Here is a 23,350-nt window from a genome sequence, read left to right as displayed (position 1 = left end):
AAAGGATGTTAATCGATGGCTATTTCTTTTCACAGCCAAATACAATGTTAAATCCACTGGTTTTAATGAGAATGCGAATAGCATAATAAAGGTTGGAGGACCGGATATTCTCCCTTTACCTGTTCATTTCAGAATCAAAGTTGTTTATACGCATGGACACCGGACCATAACTCTATGCACTGGGCAGACATCTAGCAAGACGAAACTTACATTTTATTTTGAAAGTAGCTGGTTCGAACTTCGCAACTAGCTTTCATCGTTGCTTGTTCATGTTATGCTGGTCGCTTGCAGGGCATTGAGGGCAGGTCTAAACACTGAGGTATATTTGGTGAACATCTTCCCTAACTATTCATGTGCACAGCCACAGATATGCATATAGTGCAGCTTTTATAGCAATTGCCGCAACGATTTTAAACATGTGAAACGTGAAAGTACCTTTCTCTCAGGCTGTTATTTATTTAACCATGCTGATTTTTGCGTTGCGTTTTTGCGATGTTTCCGTTGGACTGTCTAGTCGCTCAGGGCATGCGGCTAGTGATTGGTTAGCCCATACAACACCATAGTAATTTCGGTTTTGTATTTGGTGTATATATGCCTACTTATATTATAAATAATGTACAGTAGAAATCACCCCCCGAGTGTTAACCATGTGTAACACACCAAGCAACCATCAGATGGCACTATTGGGTAAGTAACATCTCACCTGTTGTGTCTCCTGTCCTTTTCCCCTAGGGTTTCCCCAAACAGGATAATATGGCATCTTTAGTGGCTTATGATGATTCAGATTCAGAAGATGACTCTTTAAATCAGGAAGTTGGGTTCTCCTATGGACTACTGCCCAGTCTTTACACCATTCCACTTGAAAAGGGCCAATTTGACAATGACAATGCAGTGGAACATCACAAACATAATGACATTCCTAAGGGTACCTCATATGTAGAAAAAAGTCTTTCTTCATTAACGAGTATACATTTACAGCAGCAGGGCCATTTTGACAGAGAAAAACAATACTTTGTAAGCAAGAAAGTACCACGTGCGCCAGACACCCTAGAAAAGTTCTCGTCACAACAAATCTGTCCTCAAGCACCACAACTGTCCAGCCACGTGGGAACGAGCGCAACAAAAAGACATCACAGCACCCCACCAGGGTTTAGACCGTACATTCCAAAGCGACAGAGACTTGCAACTCCTGCACAAAACGTGAACCCAAAGCCCACAGAAGATAATGTTCAATCTGTTCGAATGTGGTCTGACGCATCTGAGACGGTGAAACCATACCTGGTTGGCACACCTGGCAGAGCAGAGATTCCCAGAAGACTTTTGATGAGCCTGGCAGGGCACCAGGGGCCCGTCAACACGGTGCAGTGGTGTCCAGTTCCTCCTCTGAGTCACCTACTACTGTCTGCCTCCATGGACAAGACTGCCAAGGTAATGACGTCTATCAGTACCCTATATCAGTAGTGCTTCCAAACAACAAAACTAAATAATCACCTGCACAGAATTTCTTGACAGAAAGTAGCTCCTGTCTACGGTGGATTTTTATGAAACAAAAGCTTGGCAGATTGAAAGAGGATAATTCAAGCTTGGCCTAGAGCTGCAATCTTTGTGAGTTTAACGTCGTTTAATACAAGCAGATCGCAAAAGCAAATTGGTTGAATGGGGAGTCAATGGAGGGTATTGCAACTCTAGATTAATTTAGAGTTGACCTTTAGAGTTGCAAACTGCGGCTACTAGAGACCATAGCCGCAATTTGCAACACTAGATTTTATTTTATAATGGGTTGAATCTAGAGTTGCAACACCAGCCATTGACATCCCATTCATTCAAATAGAAAACTCAGATCTGCTTGTATTAACGCTAAACTCACCAACATCGCAGCTGTAAGGAAAGCTTGAATTATCCTCTTTCAATCTGTAAAGTAATACATTTTAATAATTAATTAAATTTGATAAATAAATGGTAAATGGTGCATTTATCTGAAGTGCTTCACATAGATTGTGCATTACATTCACCCATTCATAAACCGATGGCGGCGGAAACCATGCAAGGCAGCAACTTGCACATCGGATGCAATTTGGGGTTCAGTGTCTTGCTCACAGACACTTTGACACTAACTCTGAGGGAGCCCTATATACCGGCCACGCTACCCCCCTGAGCCACTCCAGTCCCCACCGTAGACATGTTGAGCTAATTTCTAAAACATTCTTTGCAGTTGATAACTTTTGAGCGCTGCCTTCGCTCCATTAAGCAGCTATGTGTGTACATATGTATGTACTGTATGTCTGTCTCTGTGTCTGTATGTCCGAGCACGGTAAGTCTGTCACTTCTCGACTGTTTCGGACGCGGGAAGGCTTGACACCCGCCCCTATTGCATATGCATATGCCCCGGCCCACGTAGCCCAGCGCAGTGATATATTAGTATCGCAACGTGAGGCTAGCGTTCCTGGGGGTCTGGATGTTGCGGGGACCCCCTGGGGACCCCCACACAGTAACTCTGTCATTTCTCGACCGTTTCGGATGCGGGGGGCTTGCCGGAACCAGGCCGGCCCCCTGGGCACGTTCCTGGGGGTGTGGATGTTGCGGGGACCCCCATACGGTACAGTTGCACCGCTCATTTCACACAGTGTGATTTTCTTAAGTGTTCCAAAGTGTAACTTTGGAAGCACTCGTTTTCATTAACACATTGTGCTGCTGCTTCTTGCATTATGTGCAAATTTAAACAAATCCGACTTCCGACCAGCCATTCCAAACTCCAACACTTAGAAACAAATATCACGTCACAGAAATTCTTAGCAGAAAGTAGCTTATCATAATACTGTCTACGGTGGACTTTTTGGAAACAAACGCTTTGCAGATTTTTCCGTACACCTGCAATGTTGGTGAGCTTACCGTTGTTTAATACAAGCAGATCAGGTTTTTCTGTTTAAATGAATGGGCTGTCATTGTGTTGCAACTTTAGATTCAACCCATTATAAAAGAAAATCGAAATTGTGGCTGTAGAGATCAGTACACAATACACATGCAAGAATAAGAAACGTGATCGATTCATCACCCAGATGTGTGCATCAAGGAGGTGAAAGTGGTTGGTCACTATGACTGCCATTCAGTATAAGTGGCCCATGTTCTAAATTTGGACACATTGATTCATCACTCACATGGGGTTGGAAATATCACCTAATTTCCAGTTTGTTCGACACTGCAACCACAGCGAAGTCACTCTGGGTGACAGTTCAGCGTGTGGTCTGTGGTGTGCCAAATTTATAGCCTATACTTGTCTTGCACTGATTGGTCAGCTCCAGTATGAACCCTTGGGAGTACCCGTTATCAACCCAAAGTGTTATCAGATATTACCCTCTCTACTTTTTTTTGTCTGCTGACCCAGGGGAAATAAAGACTGGATATATGTGATAAACAGCTGATATCTGCTCTGCTGCCTTACCGTATATAAATGTACCACCAGTGACTTTCTTTAGAACCTTATCTATCACTGTCAGTTGAATGTATGTCAAGACCCATGGGGCTTTCCATCTCTCCTATATGTCTCTGCTTTACCTCCCCCTCTTTTATCCTACCTCACACTACTGTAGGTACAAACAAGCCTTAATTTCCCTACTGTAAAGGTCAAGTGATGCAGATGCCTGCAGACAACTAAATATTTCTACTCCCGATCGGAAATTGCACAACACCACCTCCGAGTGCCAAGTATTCATTGGCTCATTATTCAGGTGTCTGAATAATTAATCATTTAAATATTCATGAGGTGATTTGCATAAACATTCAGGAATTTTGGTGTAGCAGCAAGACAGCCATCTCCTCTGGCACCTGAAAAGCTCTCTCAGCAGATGGCAGAGACTGGGGAGAGTGTATCTGTCATGAATTTCTATGTTGGATATTCACTTCGTCTCAAGCACCCTACCAGGTGTTTTTTTCCTGACCAATTAAAAAATGCAAAATAAAAAATGTCCACCTATATTTTGAAATGCATCCATCTCTTCTCAATAAAGAATGCATTCCTCCTTTAGCTTATGCAGTGCCTTTGAATGAGTGAAGTCTTCATGTCGAGGCCGCCTGGATAATGGCGACTTCACTAAAAACAGTATTTAGAGAAGCGGAATGGTTATCGAGAACATTATACCAGTGAAAGATTATGTGAATTTTTTTGTTTAATTGAAAAAGTAGATTTTTAGTAGAACCTATATAAACTTAAAACGCACAGAGAGTCATAGCAGTTTGGTATGTATGTTTTTTCTCTTTCTACCTGAACAGACTCCCACATCCCCTGAGCATTCTGTCAGTTCCTCCCTCACGTGAAGTTAAGGCTATTATTATTCCAGCCTGTTTGCTGCTGTTGTCACCATGGCTACAGCAGGTGTACTGCACCGGTTTTAAGTTAATAACATGAATACCAATTTAGTTTTAATTACCAGGAGTCATTAAGAAGCAGATTACCCATTGAGTCATCAGCAGGGACATGCTCTGCATGTGTGTTAAGTGGCCGGTGAAATTAAAAGGGACGCAAGAAAACAAGCACTCATTTTCTTCAGTGCATTGTTTATGTATTGTATGGGATTAGCGTGATTGCGCTCGCCTTTAATGAGGTGCCTACGCTGCGCACTATTAACTGTTTCACTCAATACAGCCTATGGACATAGCTCAAACAGCATGCCTATTTGTCGTCTAGTAGCCTATGTTTTGTCCAATATTTTGTGAGGCTTATACTTTTTTTAACTCAACAAAGTAAAGACGCACGCACATCCGTTTCAATGCATTTTGCTTTACTGCCTACCATGTTTTCCTGCTACCTTGAGATGGCAGTGTTTCCCTATGCGAGACATATGTCTCATAAATATGCTATTCCTGTTACGTTGACTGAGCAGCATGCATGTTGCTGTTTTTGCAGCAACACCTTGCTTCACACCCTCACACAATTATCAATCCATACACTTGGGAGCAGTCCAAAAATAACTACACTGTGCTGCTCTACTGGAGCTACTGCAGGTGTGCCTTGCTCAAAAGCAGATCAACAGCAGCTGAAAAAGCGAGGGGCGACAGAGTGTTTCCCATATATCCAATACATTATGTTTTTAAAACATTTTTATAGATTTTTCAATTTTTCCACCGACAACATAAGACACTAATCAGATAGCAGGACAGATCACCTCTAGACATACGGTAGGCACCTAAACATGAGAAGTCATAATGTATTTAATCACCGTCATATTTTAATTGAAAGTGTTCCTCTAAAATATGCTCAGTCTGTCAGTTACTTCCCCCTCTCCGTGAAGGCATCTCTGGGATTCCGTTTTGTAAAAAGCTGCAGATTGATAGGTCTCTCTCCCCCTCCCTCCCTTTCTGCTGCAGGGTTCCCAAATGCTGTTTCACTCTGAGTTTCCCTCAGTAATATGAGAGAGAGAATTTTTTACAAATGTATTTATAGATGTTAGATTAGATACAATATTGCATATTACATCCACAATGTTCTTATGTGGGTCATCATGTGACACTGGGCAAACAAAGAAACCTTTCATCACTAGTGTAAAAGTGTAGCTAAATGGGTACTAAACTGACCCCCTCTGTTTGGTCTTGTCTTCCATAGAATCTCCTGGTTAGTTAGCCCTACAATAACTGTTTAATTCAAGTCCATACTCTATACTGGTGGTCTGGTATGTTTATCACATTGACTACAAGTCACAGTGTACTTGACATGACTGTTTTCAAAACCATTCCGTAATTTGTTTGATTTTGGAGGTCGTCACTGGTTCCCATTCATTTCAGCACAGTATGAAATTCAATTTACAGACACTTGAAACTTAATCCCAACACAATCCAGAGAAGTCTAAACTAAAATAGCCCATCCATGGAAAAGGTATACATTTACAAATTAAATTAAAACATAGGTGTAATGATGCTGCTTAGCCAACATTGACTCAATTATTCAGGTAACTTCAATAATGTTTTTATGACTTTGGGGGAAATGTAAACAAAGGCAAAGTCTAAACACTATGATGTTAACAGAAGAAAATGTCATATTTTATGTATGATATGCAGTATGGCCAAAGCTGTAAATTGACAATTGGTTAATTTAACAACAGTGGCTGAAGTGGAAGTACAGTGTAGGTCAATTTCAGGCTCGGATAAAATGAAGCTTAAATTTCTGAATTCTGATTAGGTTTGACCTACTGTAGTTCTATATTGTTATTACAGTAACATCATGCTTGTCAACAGCAGTTTGTAAATTTCTTTTAAAGTACAAATACACTACTGCTGATTTATTCAAATCCTGTTGACTTTGGAAATATTTATGTAATTATTTCAATGAGGGGAAACAATGGAAAATAGAATTAGTAATATAAACTGTCAGCTTTCTTCTCATCATAAAAACACATTTTCAATTTGGGTTGGTGTAACTGGATAGCCAGGTTATGTTATTGTTATTAACAGAGAACCAGGGGCTTTTCTGACACTTCATGTCATAGATCAGAGAAATCCATTTCAAAATCAGTATGCTATTCCTCTCATGTTGAAATTGATTTATGGGGATCCATGAAGGTAATTAGCTTGAGGAAGTAAATTAGAAAGGGCTTTTTGTCATTTTATTTTTAATTAAAAAGAAATGTCCAGTTCACAGAGTCATTTAATTTCATTACAATATAAAACCTAGATTGTATATTCTCATATACAGCTCCTTCTCAAAAATTAGAATATTGTGCAATATATTATCTTCTGTAATATAATTCAAAAAGTGAAACTTTCATATATTCTCAATTAATTGTGCATAAAGTGAATTCTTTAAAACCTTTATCTTGATGATTATGGCATACAGCTCATGAAAATCAACAAATCCTATCTCAAAATATTAGAATATTGTTATGAGACCACAAAAAAAAATCATAGCTTATCATAACACCTCAACAGTGCCACAGGCTGATCACCTCCATGCCACGCTCAATTGATGAAATAATAGTTCAAAAGTAGCCCAGGCCAAGTATTGACTGCATACTACATTAATATACTTTTCAGATGGTCTGCATTTCTGGATTAAATAAATTATGTTTTCTAATATTTTGAGATATGATTATTTGATTTTCATGAGCTTTATGCCATAATCATCCAAATTAAAACAAAAACTGATTTTAAATACTTTACTGTATGCGTTAATTGAGAATATATGAAAGTTTAACTTTTTGAATTACGGAAGAAAATTTACTTTTACACAATATTCAATTTCTTTGAGAAGGAGCTGTATATAGTATCTTCCTATTAAAACTGGAGATTAAAAGGTAAAGACTGAGACAGACCGACAAACAGCGAGATCAGTAACCTTCTGGCATTGAGAATAGAAAGAGATTGTCAGTGCTGGAGGATAGAGCAGCAGAGACAGCATTGCACAGCATAACAGAAAAAGTATGTACTGTAACTGTGGGTAGCTTATTGCTGCCGTGCGTTGCTTATGGCAGCCGTAGGTTGCTTATTGTAGCCGTAGGTTGCTTATTGTAGCCGTAGGTTGCTTATTGTAGCCGTAGGTTGCTTATTGTAGCCGTAGGTTGCTTATTACACCCGAGGGTTGCTTATTACAGCCGTTGGTTGCTTATTGTATCCGTAGGTTGCTTATTACAGCCGTAGGTTGCTTATTACAGTCGTAGGTTTGCTTATTGTAACCATGGGTAGCTTATTGCTGCCATGGGTTGCTTATGGCAGCCGTAGGTTGCTTATTGTAGCCGTAGGTTGTTTATTACAGCCGTAGGTTGCTTCTTGTAGCCGTAGGTTGTTTATTGCAGCCGTATGTTGCTTATTGCAGCCGTAGGTTGTTTATTATATCCGTAGGTTGTTTATTGCAGCCGTAGGTTGCTTATTGCAGCCGTAGGTTGCTTATTGCAGCCGTAGGTTGCTTCTTGTAGCCATACTGTAACTTCCTTAACAGTTTTCAGGTGTTTTTTTCCCCTCCCCCACCTGTGTAGACGGGAATGCAGTGTTAGAATAGTCCGACATCTTCTCTTTCCGTGTTTTTTTATCGTCCAGGGCAGTAGTGGACAAACTGTGGTTCATAGGCCGAATGTGTACAGCAACCATAGAATGGCAGGGAGCCCAGTAATATAAAGAATAAAATAAATAAATAAAAAAGATCACTTTTATACATACTATATTGCATAAAGTAATTTCTATGTTCTAATGTGAATCTATTGATATTGTTATATGTTGTTGAGAATACAGTTTGTATTACATGCATTTGTTTATGTACTTTGGAGCGCATGCTATGGTGTGCGTGCACTAGACACTAGAGATTTTACTGTGTATTGCCCTATGCCTTGAACTTAAATATGGCCTGATGCACACAGATACTTGATTGTTGCAGGTGTGGGATGGAGTGGAGAGTGGCCAGTGCCTGAAGGTTTACACCTGCCATGCAGGAGCAATTCGCGATGCCTGTTGGACCCCCTGCGGGAGACGCATCCTCACTGGTTCCTTCGACAACACCGCCATGATTATAGATGTGGAGACAGGTGAGTGCCGTTTGCAGATCTGTTTACTAGGCAAGGTTGTCACAATTAGGAGTAGGACATAATCGCCTGATGGCAATTATTTTAGATAATCACATTTTCTTTTTTGTTTTGCCTTGATCGTCATAATCTTTTCCAATTCAATATAAATATGCTTTCTCCCCAGTAAATTGCTGCTGTCCTAGGAGGAAACCATTTAGAAACATTTTGTGTAACTCTAAAAGACATCAACAAGAAAAAACCTCCTGAAAACACTTTTATTTTGACAGTAATGAAGTGTATCCAGCAGCTCATTGTGTTTTGTTGGCCCCTCTTGAACGAGCATACAAGGCTTTGTGTAACATTTTCAAGAAATCAATGAATTCACCTTGACACCAGAATGAAACAGACAATCTGTCTATAATATCAATGCCACTCAATCTGTCAACTGACCTTGAATTTAAATCAAAATTAACTTATTTCCTAGTTTTAACCCATTAAAATCTGTGAAAAGCATCTGTGTAATTACTTTAATCATAATTTTATACTTTGGCTATTCAAAAATAACAGATCTACTATTAAAAATGTTGAACATTTGTGCAAATCTTTATTTTCTTAAAGCGAAAAACTTTAACTCAAATCCTTGCTTCTTGGGGTCCCTGGAACAAAATATTTGGATATGGGGGTACATTGGGGCTTCTTGATATACGTTTTCCAGAAAACTGTTAGGATAGACGAAATTTGTAGAATTGGCTGATATCAAGATGACTGAAATAATGAGACAGAATTAGTATTCACATAACAATTCAATAGACCATGCCTGGATGGTACAAATATAAGAGGCAGGTTTAGCTGTTTCCTACTCTCCACTTGCAGAATATCGCCTCAGTCTTTTATTACAATATGTTTTATAATACCTTTTATAACACTGTATGCTCTCTATTAGGCTAGCAAATGGCAAACAGAATTATCCAGCATTCATAGACATTGTTTTGCATCGCCCATGGTGTCCACCCCATCTCTTTGCTCACCGTATTCCCATGATGACTTGCTGCAGTTTGCACTTCCCCTCTCGGCACGCCTGTCGATTCTGCCAATAAAGCCTTACGGATAATAGCTTGGGCGACCTATTAAACACATAGGCAGCTCTGCGAAGGGGATCAATACTAGATCTATCACCACAGGAGCACCCAGCATGACCTTAGACCAGGTCACAAACCACAAACAAACAAATGTTTAGTTTGGTCTTGGTCCACATTCTGCAACGAGTCATTTTCTTTTGAATCCAACTTTAATTTACGAGCTTTCATTTACTCAATGTAAGAATTTAGACAGTGTGCAGATAAAGATCACACCTGTGTGAAGTGAGTGGTGCAACTGTACGTGTGGAACATCCAGACCCCCAGGAACGCGTCCGGTTCCGACGAGCCTTCCCGCGTCCGAAATGGTCGAGAAGTGACAGAGTTACCGTGATGCAGCGTTCCGTGCTTGGACACCTACGTACACACACATACATACACGTATGCATACAGACACACATAGCTGCGTAATGGAGTGGAGGCACCGCTCAAAAATACATTCATTGTATGTGCTACGAACACATCTGTCATAAATCTTCAGCCCGGTGTGCAAAATGTTTTGCAGAAATGCCACCCTTTTCACAATTGGCCTATTATACCACCACCAGGAGGCCACAATAACCTAGCGGAAACCTATGCTGGCGGAGACCTGTGCTCACTGTGAGTGCCTCGTTTTGAAAAATCTGAAACGCAGCGTCCGATTGCCCTGAAACTTTCCACACACATTCCCACTAGGCCACCGAGCTGCCATTATTTGCAAAACAACTATTTTGGTATTACTCCTGTCCAAACATCATGCAAAAATAGCAAATCTAAAAGCTCTGCAAGCTCTGCCATTGCATGACAAAGTAATTAAAAAAAGGCGTGATTGGTTAATAATCAGTAAGAGCAGATTACGTTCTGTTAACCCTGTTACGCCGGACCCTGGCCCTTGACCCCTTCTTCCACCGCAGAATACATAAGGGGAAATTATTTTACAGGGAAGCCCAAGCATGCCATCATCTCCCTTTTCACCCGGCCATTTTCTCCATCTACAGTAGTTCATGTGTCCAGTTTAATTTGTAGAGTCCTTTATCCAGTTGCATTGTCCTGCAGACAGGCTGTCACTGCTGAATAGCAATCTGTAGTGAGAGAAAGGATATGGTGATAGAGAACGGGGCAAGGAAAGGTAGATGATGAGAAAGATTGCAAGTGAGAGAAATTGATAGAGAGAGGCAGAATGCATGCAGAGAGAGGGAGCAAGAGAGCTGGGGAGTGGAATAAATGAATTTGATCTGAAGGGCATTAGTTTGAAGTGGCATCTGTTGCCCAGGTTTCTAAGCCAGCCGTAGCCAAAATGATTGTCAGAAGTTGGCATACAAAAACATAGCCCCATCCCCCCAGGCTGGTGTGTGTGTGTGTGTGTGTGTGTGTTTGTTTTCGTTTTCTCTGTGCATCATGTGTAGATGACAGGCCTTGAGTCTCCTACCCAGGTCCCTGCAGGCTACAGCACCCTCCATGTGTACGATTGGATGTTGGAGTCAGACCAAAATCCAGTAGTAAACAAGGAAGGTGCCAGTATGAGAAAAGGCTTGCGTGTTAACATTTTCATTGGAGACAGATCTTTAAAAATTATATAGAGAGGATTTACTTTTTGGCTGTCCCATACTGTTTTTCAGCAAATATCCAAAAACTAAATTAATTTGCCAATAAAATGTCTCAGAGTCAATTACATCATCCAAAAACAAAGCAGCACTGACATCTTTTGGGCAGTCCTATAGAGTAGATGAATTGGCAGAGAGCTGGCCTGGGAAGCAGAAGGAACCCGGTCCGACTCCGGGCCCTGGCAATGTGTTGAAGCATCTGAGCAAGACACTGCAGGATCAAATGGGTCTAGTTATTTATAATCTTTTCTGTTTAAACCATGTACCAAACCATGTACCAAACTACCAATACCAACTTGTGAAAGTTGCATTGTAGTTAGTAGTATGCATATAAGAAAATAGTCTTTCAATTAATCTCTTTAATGCCAACATTGTGTAATAGTTTTGTACTCAGAGGTGAAATATTTATAAAGATGCCAAAGGAGATAACACTGGACGATAACTTCTGCACTACTGCTGCAACACTAGCAGCAACACCCACAAACGGCTGGCGGCAGATTAACATGGGAGTGGATTGAAAGCGGATATGCTTCTTCTCAGCGCCGCATGCACAATTGATGTGGCTGTGCTGTGATATTTATATTTAATATTTATATACAATATGTTTGAATAGAAACCTGCCAAACAAGTAGCCGGATATTCATGTATCCATGGCCAGCACACGATACAATGTGTGAGAGAATATACTGTATTAAAGGTCCCTCAAAACATATACTGTACATATATGTTTTTAGTTTTGATCAGCAGACCCACTACAAATCCTGAGTCTTCACTCTCAGATTGTACTGTTCTTGCATGCGTTTAATAGTTTCATAACATTTACCGAGTGGAAGGACACACCATAAGATTTGTCATTCCAGTTACATGCTTGAGGAAGTTCATACAGTATGTACTGTGCAAACTGGCAGTGTGTGGGTAATGTTGTATTGTTGATGTCATTCCAGTTATACAAATGCTTGTGTCCCAGGCTCCCAGCCAACATATGAAATCAAGAATGCAACAACAACACAAATCATAAGAACACTGGTGGGATTTGCATGCTGGTTTACCTACTTTGGAGAACAAATGTACTGTATGTCCAACCTTAGCCTGTGTGCAGCCACAGTACCACATCCAGATCAAACTGCCTTGATTTTGATAGATTCTGTTAGGAAGCAGAATATGTATTTGATGAGCCCCATTTTCCACTGCTCTGGGGGTTGTCATCCATAATGTTCTACGCTTATCAATGCCAGTGGTACAAGAGGATCACTCAGTTAATTTACAGAAATACAGAGGGATCTATAGTAAGATTGCCAGGATTCCCTTTATCTGCCTTCTTTGCAAGCTAATTAAAGTTGCTTAATTAAAACGTGCATCAGAAGGCCTCATTATTTTATGCTGAAGAATTAGATTTCTCATGTTCTTATCCAACCATGAGCTTTAAATCTAGAAGACAGCTCCTCATGTGGGTATCGCCACGGGTAAGCCAATTAAACAGGAGCGCTTCCTGCCAGACAATCACTGGCCAAAAGAAATATCCTGTTCAAACTTTGGATCAATGTGATTGAATTGAGGAGACAGCTAGCTTTACCATGAAATGAAATGAAAGAAAGTCCACTTTTCCTGCGGTTTATTGTCTCCACCAGGCCGAAGGCATGGGGAGAGAGTATGTTTTGCTGTCCGTCCGTGTGTCCATCCGTCCATCCGTCCGTCTGTGAACAGCTAATCTCCGGCACCGTTAACCCGGCCAAATTTGACACACACACTCCCTGGATGCCAACGAACGGCCTTTTATAGCGCCACCAGGAGGCCAACTTTTGAAAAGCACATTTTTGGATATTACTCCTCCAGATCCTGTCCAAAAATCCCTATATCTATAGTCCTGTGTTCAAGATGGATCTGTCCGATATTTCATATTCCATCCTAATTGGCTAACATTGGCTTTCAAAGTTGAACGAAGCATGCAATTTACGTGAGATCTTTGATAGACTTTCCTACTAGGCTGAGGAATATATCCCACCCTTTTCACATTGGCCTGTTATAGCGCCACCAACAGGTGGATGTTTGCAAAACATATTTTTTGGAACAAAATGCCTCAAATCATCCAATTGCCATCAATGGTGTAAGAACAAATGGCACCCTTTTCACATTGGCCTATTATAGCGCCACCAGGAGGCCACAACCTGACCTGTGCCCCAGTTCGCTGTGATTCATTCTCCTTTCTAAAAGTTGACGTTGATTTCAACTCTTCTTTTTTGTTTTATTGCTTTACTATATACTACATAAATTGCACTAGCCTACCATATACAGTATATAAATTCCAGGTATTATTATTATTATATAAAAAATCCCTTTTAGAAATTGCTTTTTCTTAGTTTTGTTGGCTAATCTGTTTGTAGATTAATGAATGAGGAGCTACTGGACCTATAATGTATAGAGGGTGTATGCGCATGCATAAAGTGAATGGCAAATCGAGTGGCAAAGTGAGTTTAATGTTGTTTAACGTGCAATGCAATGCAATCAGAAAGTACTTTTCTGGTTGGATGTATAGGTTGTCAAATGTATAGGTTGTCAAGGCAAAATAGGCAAGAAAATAGTTTTTTGCCACTCAGTAGGCGTTCCCGCATAACCGGGTATGATGATGATGTCACGCACATACCCTCTATTCTATCCATTATAGCCATCAAAGCTGCTGTGTCAGAAGACACGTGAGAATGAATGTGACCCGACCAGGATGCTTTACCAGGCTACAGAGCTGCTGCTTTTTAGTCTGCTTTAGTGCCTAGCCAGACCCTTACGTAACCGCCTTCATCATTTCCCAGGGAACTAATTTTTTCTTGCACGCTTTCAGACATAATTATATTTAAGCCCCTCAATGTTTTTTGTTTCGTTTTTGAAGCACAACATTCTCTGCATTGATTTAGGTTAAGCTGACTCATGGCCCCTAGCCAAAACAATGAAGTTCACTTCACTTTTATTTTTCTTCATCTTTCATCAATGATATTTTCTAAAAAGTATCTCGTTTTGACAATGTGCCTGGGTATGTCCTATCAGTGTTTCCCAAACAGTGGGCCAGGACCCATTTGTGGGTCACGGACCCATTTTTATGGGTCGCGACTAAATATCCCCCTTTTTTTGTTTACTGTGCTGCTTGGATTGCATGACCTGTACATCAATTGTGTAAATGACAGGCTTTTCCTTTTAGCCTCTCTTGATCATTTTCTTCATGTCAATGTACTTACTGTAAAATAAGAAATCACTTATTTGCCGTTGCACCTGATATGTAGGCATTGGTTTTTGTGGCTGTAATTTAGCTCAGCTAAACAAATCTTTCATTTACAAATCACAAAATATGATGGCTCATTTGATTTAGAAACACAACTAATTAAATGTATTGATCATAGCCACACATTCTTGACACTAGTGGATTGGGTCATAGCAAAACACTCATATATTAGACTGAACGAATGGTTTCAGCAAAATCTGCTGAGGGGACAACATCATTTTAAGTTTGAGCCCATTTAATCTTCTTGACTGTATAGACTATAGAGTATACACAACATATCTAAATTAATTAATTTCCAATAAAACTGGAACCAATTTAGTTCTTAATTGAATACCTTCCTTTAGCCATTTAATATTATTCTAATGTTACTCTCACACTAAAGGTTTATACTAGATGGCTAATACGTTTTGAAAACATAGTGAAGAAATTCAGCATTATTGCGACTGTAGGTCTCAGATTACTATGAAAATCTGCAAAACCTGTCAGTCACGCTAAAACCAGCCGTCTCCATATATAAAGATCACGACACTGACCTCATCAAACCCTGCCATACATGGAGACGACTGGATCATCACCTAGACCTGCATATGGAGCCGGCCAGCAACTCTACATCTGACCTCATTCCTCAAACCCTTAGATCTCCATATATGGAGCTGACTTGTTCTGACATTCCATATGTTGATCCTCCCCACCCGTCCTTCCTCTTCGATGTCTCCCTTTTGACTGATACCTGTCTTATTTCAGCTCTGACATTTATTTCAGACATGCTCTAGTATGTGAAGAGTCTGCCTGTGCTATTAACTCATTTTGGATAAAAACATGAAAAGATCAGTTTTTCTCCTCTCCTGAATAGTTTGTCTTGCTGCCATGACTGTCTCTGTATCAAAAGGAGTCACATATGAGTTTGAAAACTCATATATGTGAAGTGACTTAAAAGATGACACAGAATTGGCTTTTTTGATTGCCATGGTTACGTCGTTCCATAGCCTGGATGCTTGGATGGCAAAAGCCTGGTCAGCCCAAAACACTGAAAACATCAAGTCAAATAACAGGAAGGTACAATCAAATCAAATGTACAAAGACTATACATACCCTAAGTTGCATGATCAACATTTGTAATGGATAGATGGCACTACAGAGGGTAGAAACGCTTCTTCTGCAGGTGGAAAACATATCCACCATAACACAAATAGCAGCATGTACCATATATAAAAATCAGTTTCATGTGCATCATACACACACAATGCACAGACTCATACATATAGAGTGCATATGATATGGCCTCCTGGTTTGTTTCAGGTTGATGTGTTTAACAGCAGTATCAACAGCAGTGATATTCCCCAGGCAGCGATGGAACAGTGATAGGGTAATTGCTTAGCTGCCTGTGGGGGCTCAAGGGGATGTTGGAAATCAGAGATGGCATAGTTGAGCTGGGTATTGCAGCTGAACTGGTGGGGGGGGGGAGATCATCACGCGAGCAGTGGGGGTGGATGGAAGGAGTGTCCGTCTGGGAACGGCTATGCGTCAAAGTGTCCTTGTCTCTAACTGCTCCTGATGAGCAGGTTGGTGCCTTGCATGGTTGCCTCCATGTGGTGTGTGAATGTGTGTTTGAATGGGTGAATGCACATTGTAGGTGCATGGATAAAGGCATTAAACCTGAACTTTGGTGAGCGTTGCACATGATAGGAGTTCTTTGTATTACAGTGCTGAATGGTTTGGGTTATACTATACAATATACATTGCCCACACTCAAAATATTGTAGAGCTACTACCACTGTTATTGCAATACAGAGCAAGATATCAAACGATTTGATTAAGATCTAGAAAAGTTGTATGAATGATCTCTCTCTCTCTCTCTGTCTTGTTTGTCTTTCGTACGTGGATACACAGGGCAGTATACAGCCAACGCGGACAACCAGTTCAAGGTGATGTGTGTTGCCATCCAGCCCAGTGACCCAGACGTGTTCCTGTGCGGAGGCTACAGTTCAGTGGTCAAAGCGTGGGACTCTCGAATTTCCAAGGTCAAACATATAATGTATATTTAGACATTCATGCTTTTTCATTGAAGTACTTTGAGTAGAGGGGGTGACATGTGGCACAGGTCCTGAGGTCAAACCTTCGACAATGTGGTTATGTGGCCAGTGCCTGTAGGTCTGTTGAGCCACCAGGGTCGAGCTAATTAACCTCTTTGCTGGCGGGGTCCTATTATCATTGACTTTATGTCATTGGTTTTCCTTAATAGACTCAACTTCTACAGACATAACTGATGACACAAGCATGATATGTTATTAAAATTATAATTGAGCCACAAACAATGCAGAATTCATCTAAGTCTTAATTTTAAGATTTGCGTTGCTCTGAATCCGAATCCGAATCCTAAATCCGAATCCAATTTAAAAGCTTTAACAAACTTTATATTGTTAAACCCATTCACTACCTTTGAATTAGAATGTTCTCACCTGAAGTGTCCCAAGAGTGTACCCTGTTGCTCCAGGGGGAGCTAGGTTTAAATCACCAGGGATTGGTTCTGTCAGTAGGTGTCAATGTGGGTTTCGGAGAGAGAATGAACCAGGCCACAGCAAATAGGTTGTTAAATGCATCCTGCAGCCCTGTCAGTCTTAGCTGTGGGTTTTATGCTTTATTTCTTTATTTATTATTTTTAACTCTGGGGTGAAATTACCCCTCTCGGAAATGAGGGCTAAGAGGACCCTCACCCTCCTTCAAACACAAGCTTAGACCATTAGTGTGAAGTCATGCCAGACAGATTCCTGAGATTGTGCCTCTATATAGGATGCAGGGGTTCGTTACCCTGTGTTATGTTAAGGCCAGAGTTAAGCTTTGGGCTACATTAAAGAGAGAAGAGATTTGGGGGCTTTTAGTAGGGGCAGGCCATCAACATCGTTTTACCTCTATTGAAAATAGAGTTTAAAGAACCTGAAAGAATTTGGACACGGAAACAAAGGACTTAAAGTATATCCAAGTTACTTTTATCTTAAGTTCAGATTCAGAGCGTTACAGTTGCAAAGAGATAGAAGAGAGATATTCTCCACAAAGTTTCAAGATACTCTGAATAATATCACATCAATTGCACAAACATTTATACCAAGAAGATGTCCAACGTATCAGTCCACTGTTAGAGAGAGGTGTCATAGTGCTGTCATGAGGAGACGCATATGTGTATCGAAGATTCATTGCAGACGGTCAAACAGTTCATGAGGTATGCGTGGTCAAAGTTTGCATTTTCAATTGAGTGCTATAGCGCCACCCTTTGGCCAATGGTTGTAAGCTTCGCATCCTCACTGTTTGGCATGTCCCTCTACCATATTTTTGTAATAATAATAATAATCATAATATCTGGGATTTATATGTGTGCATGTTCAGTTACATTTAGTTTCTTTTGAGTGGTGCAACCACTCCAAGGAACAGCAATGGGACTATGTTACTATGTTACTATGTTGCTATGTTACTATGTTTAGAGTACCAGTAGGGGAAAAAGTGGCGCTGTTGTGCCAGAAACGGAGAGAGAGAATGAAATTGGAACGATACAGAGAAGAAATTGAAACGATCCAAGGCCATTTGACATAATACAGTGTCCATGCCGAAAAAGGGAACGGGGAGAAAGAAGCATTGTTTATCGAGCCCTACCCCTGGCTCAGTTTGCATAAATAAATTAAATTGTCACAGTGTATCACATTGTTTACAACATACTTCAAGAATTCATAATTAACATGGTGTTTTTGCACAAATACAGCATAGTATGCACACATGCACGCACGCACGCACACACACAGTCACACACACACACACACACACACACACACACACACACACACACACACACGCAGCTCTGACACACCAGGTCATGCATTTAGCATGTGTGTCCTGGTCCACCTATATCATGCAGAGATGTATCGTCTAAGACACCCTCGTGCAATCACTTAACACTATTGGCTCTTTTTTTGGTTGAGCAATTTATTGACTCAGCTGTCATTGATCTGGATGCTTCAACATCTTCCTCTTTCACCTCCTGTCCGGTTAGATCTGCACTATTCTCTTTGGTTAAACAAGTAATGTGAATATGTGTCTTTGGCGGCCACAGCTTGGTGGTCAGAGAGACCACCTGGTAAGCAAGCGCTCAACATGACTAACTGAGCAGCCATCAGCTGTGTGAAGTTGAAACGGAATTTCTCCCACGGGATTACTAAAGGTCTACTAAAGTGATTTTAAAATTGCCCCCTCTCCATAACATAATGTAGCATTACCCAGTTTCATGTGTCAAATCTAAATAGAAATGAATTGATGTTTTTGTTTCTAAATAAGAAATAAACTAACACAGAAGCTGAAAGCCTGAAGCCTACAACGAGCAGTTCTACAGTATGTCTTGTATTGCAAGGACTTTGTGTAGCTCATTGTTAATTTGCCTTGTATTTCCTATTTCCAGGTGGTGAAAGAGTACAAAGCAGGGATTCAGCAGACCTTGGACATTCTGTTCCTCAGAGGAGGTGCTGAGTTTATTACCAGTACTGATTCTGTCAGTAGGGACTCTGCTGAACGCACCCTCATCGCCTGGGACTACCAGACCACAGCAAAGGTCTCCAACCAGATTTACCATGTAAGGAACTCTGTATTAGGACTGGCCAATGTATCAATGGGTATTGTGTATCATCTCTCATTGTATAATTAACACTACAAATCAACCACCAATGTATTTGTGAAATATTTGAGAATACCAGCTGAAAATAACAGTTGTAGTTCAATTTCCTGTTACCATCCAGTGTAATGAGATGAACATCAACTGGGCAATTTGTCATTATTTTTCTGTCTATCCCAAATAATAATAATACATCAAATGTATATAGGAAAGGTCTTAATACCCAAAATTAGGAGAGAAAGTTACAAGGTATACAGTACCTAAATTGATATTGTGATTAATGTGATATGCAGGCATGTGCATATAATTGACATCCTCATATTCACCTGCATATTGTATAGTGTATAGTACAAACCCATCCATTTAGCTGTCCATTCATAAATTCTCTTTATTATTGTCAGAATCACCTAAACAAAGCACCCCTAACAGAACTATAACATTCAGATGGTACAAAATCTGTTTTAACCTTTCTATGTGTTAAACCAAGAGAATCAACTTAAAAACCAAAAAACGTATACCATGAAATGTCACATACTGTATCTACTAAAAATGGTTCAGATTTCTTTCTTTTTAGCTCGTTACATCAGTTAATATAGGCTACTCTTCTTCTCTTCCAATATAATAGTCTATGCACAATGCCTCATGTTGTGTCGCCTTGTGAGCTTGTGGATCGCGTAGTTTTGGAAAAGAGATTTGGGGCCCTATCTTGCGCCACCCTTATGCCTAAACGTATTTGCCATGTTTTACTATTTTGAAAAACATTTTACAATAGTTCAACTAGCCGATCTACATCAACACGTGGTGAGCTTGTAGATCGGCTATTTGAACTATTTTAAAAGGATTTTTTAAATAGTAAAAAATGGCAAATTCGTTTAGGGATAAGGGTTAAGGGGTGGAGCAAGATATAGCCCTTGGTGTAAATGGAAAAAAGCAGATACAGAGCCAACACTGGTCCAATTTAGAGAAAGACGTCTAGAGGGTTTAAGTGGTTGACACATTTTGACAGTGTGACTGATGGTTTGGCCCCTAGGAGAGGTACACGTGTCCCAGCCTTGCCCTCCACCCAGCTGAGGAGTACTTTGTTGCTCAGACCAATGGCAACTACATGGCCATGTTCTCCTCCCAGCGGCCCTATAGGATGAACAAGAGACGGCGCTATGAAGGACACAAGGTCAGTGAAGAACGTCGTAGCCTAAGGCAAGCCGCATCTTGCTGTCGGGCAGAATCCTTTACACTACCTCCAATCACACCTTGCTTTGTCGTATAAGATGGTTGCGCAAAAGTAGTGAAAAAAGCCTATCTACAGTATGAGCTCACAATGCATCGCATCCTGACGTGTCATGATGAGCTTGTACACTAGTATCTGCTTTTAATAAACATGACCCACTGATTCAGAGCTCAGTGTTTATTCTGACAGGACACTGTAGTCAATGTTTGTGTCACCCGCTGATTCCTGCCAAGCCCCCTCTGACAGACTGACAGCTGTCAGTCTGCCATTGGCTTTTTGGAGCGCTCTTCATGAATGTTTCATCCTTCCTTTTCCTGCTGCAGAATATGCAATTATGCATGTATCACTAAAGGTTCTCAACCTCTTCGGGGCCGCTACCACACACAATAATAATATTTGAACTGGGGACCCCCCAGGCCCCCACCCTGACAGGCACTTGGATAGGAGTTGCATTTGGTTTGTCTGAAAATGACAATTTGGCCAATGTTTGACCCGTTTTTATAGTATAGTTTGTTGAGTACTTTTGATGCAGTAAAGGTCTTTTTTCTTTACATCATTTTTTATTGTCACTTCACTTTTATATGGGGTCTCCCCGAGCATCATGTGGGGGTTGAGAACCACTGTACGAAACCACCTCCATCCCAGCTTCTCCTCTTTATGCTCCTCTGTTGCTGATGCTCTGTTTTGTAGTATGTGTCTGTCTGTGTGTAATCCACATAACTCGAGAACCGTTCGCCCCACCGACTTCAAATTCGCATCGTGTGCACCGGTCGGACCCACGGTTGTCCAGAACCACCCCAAAAGGCTCTCTGCCCGGGCTCTGGACAGGGCCCCTGCCCAGGGTCCATATATGGAGCTGGCCTGTTCTGACATCATTCTGACGTCTACATATACTCCATATATACATATGTTTTGGCATGCCTGACAAAGAACTCCATATATGGGCATAAAAGGGACACAGACATAATATCTGGGTGGGGCATTTCCAACTTGCATTGTTCCAAGTACGCCTGTGCCCAACGGGCACTGCTGTAGAGGCTCCGTGGAGTCCCCGGGCACCGCTCTAGTATCTATAAATGCACCACGTCTCTGTACGTCTGTGTGGGTGTAATCCATGTAAATCGAGAACCCTTATTTTAATATCCATACAATATAACTTTGTATTAGGGCAGGGATATCCCAGAATAAAGCCATGTCACCAACCATAATAGATTCTTGAATTACGCCAGTAATATATACCTTACGCAGATGTAAAATATTGCAAACATAGCCCACACACAGCATTGTGAACATACAGTATACTGTATGTTTATGCTGTATGTACAGAATGGGATCCATCCATAGCCCCTGCGGGGACTCTGTGACGTCACACACAGCGCAAAACAAACATGCTAAATAAAATGCAATATTTCCAGAAAAAGGAAAAGACAGGGAATGCAGCGGATACTGGTTAGAAAAGCTATTGGTTTTCTTCTGTCATAAACAACTGTAACAACTATTTAGTGACAGGCTACATTGGGCACTGTAATCTGTAAATCAGCAAAATTAGGCTTTTAGCATCTAATGAAAAGAGGTTATTCTGTAGATCAAAGGACATGAACGTGCCAACTGCAGTAGCCCTGGTCTTGTTTTCTGTATTGTACACCAGGGGTAGGCAACCTTGGGCACCAGGGCCAACATTGGCACAAAAGAGGGTGATCACTGGCCCAAGTGTGTGAGAGAGTGGCAAATTAATGAAGTCCCTCCTTTTGTATATAAATTACTCCCTGCACATAATTCTACAGTACATTCATTAAAACTCTGAACTCTGACTGGGGAGGGAGTCCGGGATATAGGTTGGTTATTGAGTCTAATGATCATTATAACAATGTGAAAGAAAAGATTTTAAAAGAAACAAATATATATATTATATTTGTGGACAATCAAAATATGTTGGAATTATTTTATGTGGGGTGTCATTAAAATGAATGATGCATCTTGTTGATATGGCACACTGATCTACAAAATAATTAAAAAAAGGTTGCAGACCCCTGCTGTACACAACAGGTTCTCACCAATATTGTCCAGATTGTTATGGAAATAGGCCAATGAGGTTAAGCACTTGCACTTTCTTTTAAACTACTTTAAATTTCACAGTTAATTTGGTTTTACAATACCCATGATTATGCTGATTGAAGTACTATTTTGGTCATAGGTGGGAGGTTGAGCTGTGTGGCATGACTAATGCATCGAGTCTTGTCTTACGTAGGTAGAGGGATATGCGGTGCAGTGCGAGTTTTCTCTGGACGGAACTTTACTGGCGTCAGGAAGCTCCACCGGCTCTGCCCACTTCTATGACTACCAGAGCGCACGTGTGCTGCACACTCTTCAAGCTCACAGCCAGCCGTGCCTGTGTGTGTCCCTGCATTCGGTGCTGCCTGCCACTGCAGCCACTTGTGATTGGGGTGGTGAGATCAAGGTCTGGCACTGACGACTGTAAATGGGCAATTCAACGAGAGCCAGAGAAGGTGGTTGAGGGACTAGGTGACTAAGAGAAGAGGATGGACCATAATATTAGGCTCGAGCCGCTTGTGATTTCATCTCCCATAATTACTCGGCATAAGTTGATGGATAACTTGGTGGACAAACTGTTGGCAATTGTGCACTTTGTGATTCAGTGAAACATTGTGAGAGAACATAATTATGCTTTCGTTGTATATACTATAAATCGCTTTTTTTGGTTTTACATTCAGATACTTTCCACACTTTCACTTCCTTTATATTTATACCTGAGTCAGACAATATCTCAGGAGGGAAGCATCTGGACAACGCAAACACATGATTGTGGGCATTTGACTGTACTAAACAGTCTGTTACTCATGCTTCTGTAGGTGCATCTCATTGTCTTGTAATCTTGGCGGGTGGGATGCAGTCAGGGCATACCACATTGCAAAGGAGATATCAAAATAAATTGTATTATAATTAACATTAACATCAAAGACTAAAATGTTACAAGTTTTATTAT

At 40.8% G+C, this 23,350-nt stretch overlaps 1 protein-coding gene across 1 annotated transcript; it reads left to right on the top strand.

Annotated features, from left to right (window-relative positions):
- Nucleotides 1-291: 291 nt before the first annotated feature.
- On the top strand, nt 292-23,169 carry wdr25 (WD repeat domain 25). The gene is made up of 7 exons (XM_083791378.1): nt 292-319; nt 733-1,428; nt 8,354-8,501; nt 16,358-16,488; nt 18,909-19,079; nt 20,149-20,289; nt 22,595-23,169. The coding sequence occupies exons 2-7, from the start codon at nt 754-756 to the stop codon at nt 22,814-22,816; spliced, it is 1,488 nt and encodes a 495-aa protein (XP_083647504.1). The 5' UTR covers nt 292-319; nt 733-753; the 3' UTR covers nt 22,817-23,169.
- The last annotated feature ends 181 nt before the right edge of the window (nt 23,170-23,350 follow it).

This window comes from Protomyctophum parallelum (genome assembly GCF_964188405.1).
Source record: "Protomyctophum parallelum genome assembly, chromosome: 20".
NCBI classification, from domain to species: Eukaryota; Metazoa; Chordata; class Actinopteri; order Myctophiformes; family Myctophidae; genus Protomyctophum; species Protomyctophum parallelum.
Note: the sequence above shows the minus strand (reverse complement) of the source record. Positions and strands in the feature narration are given on the sequence as shown.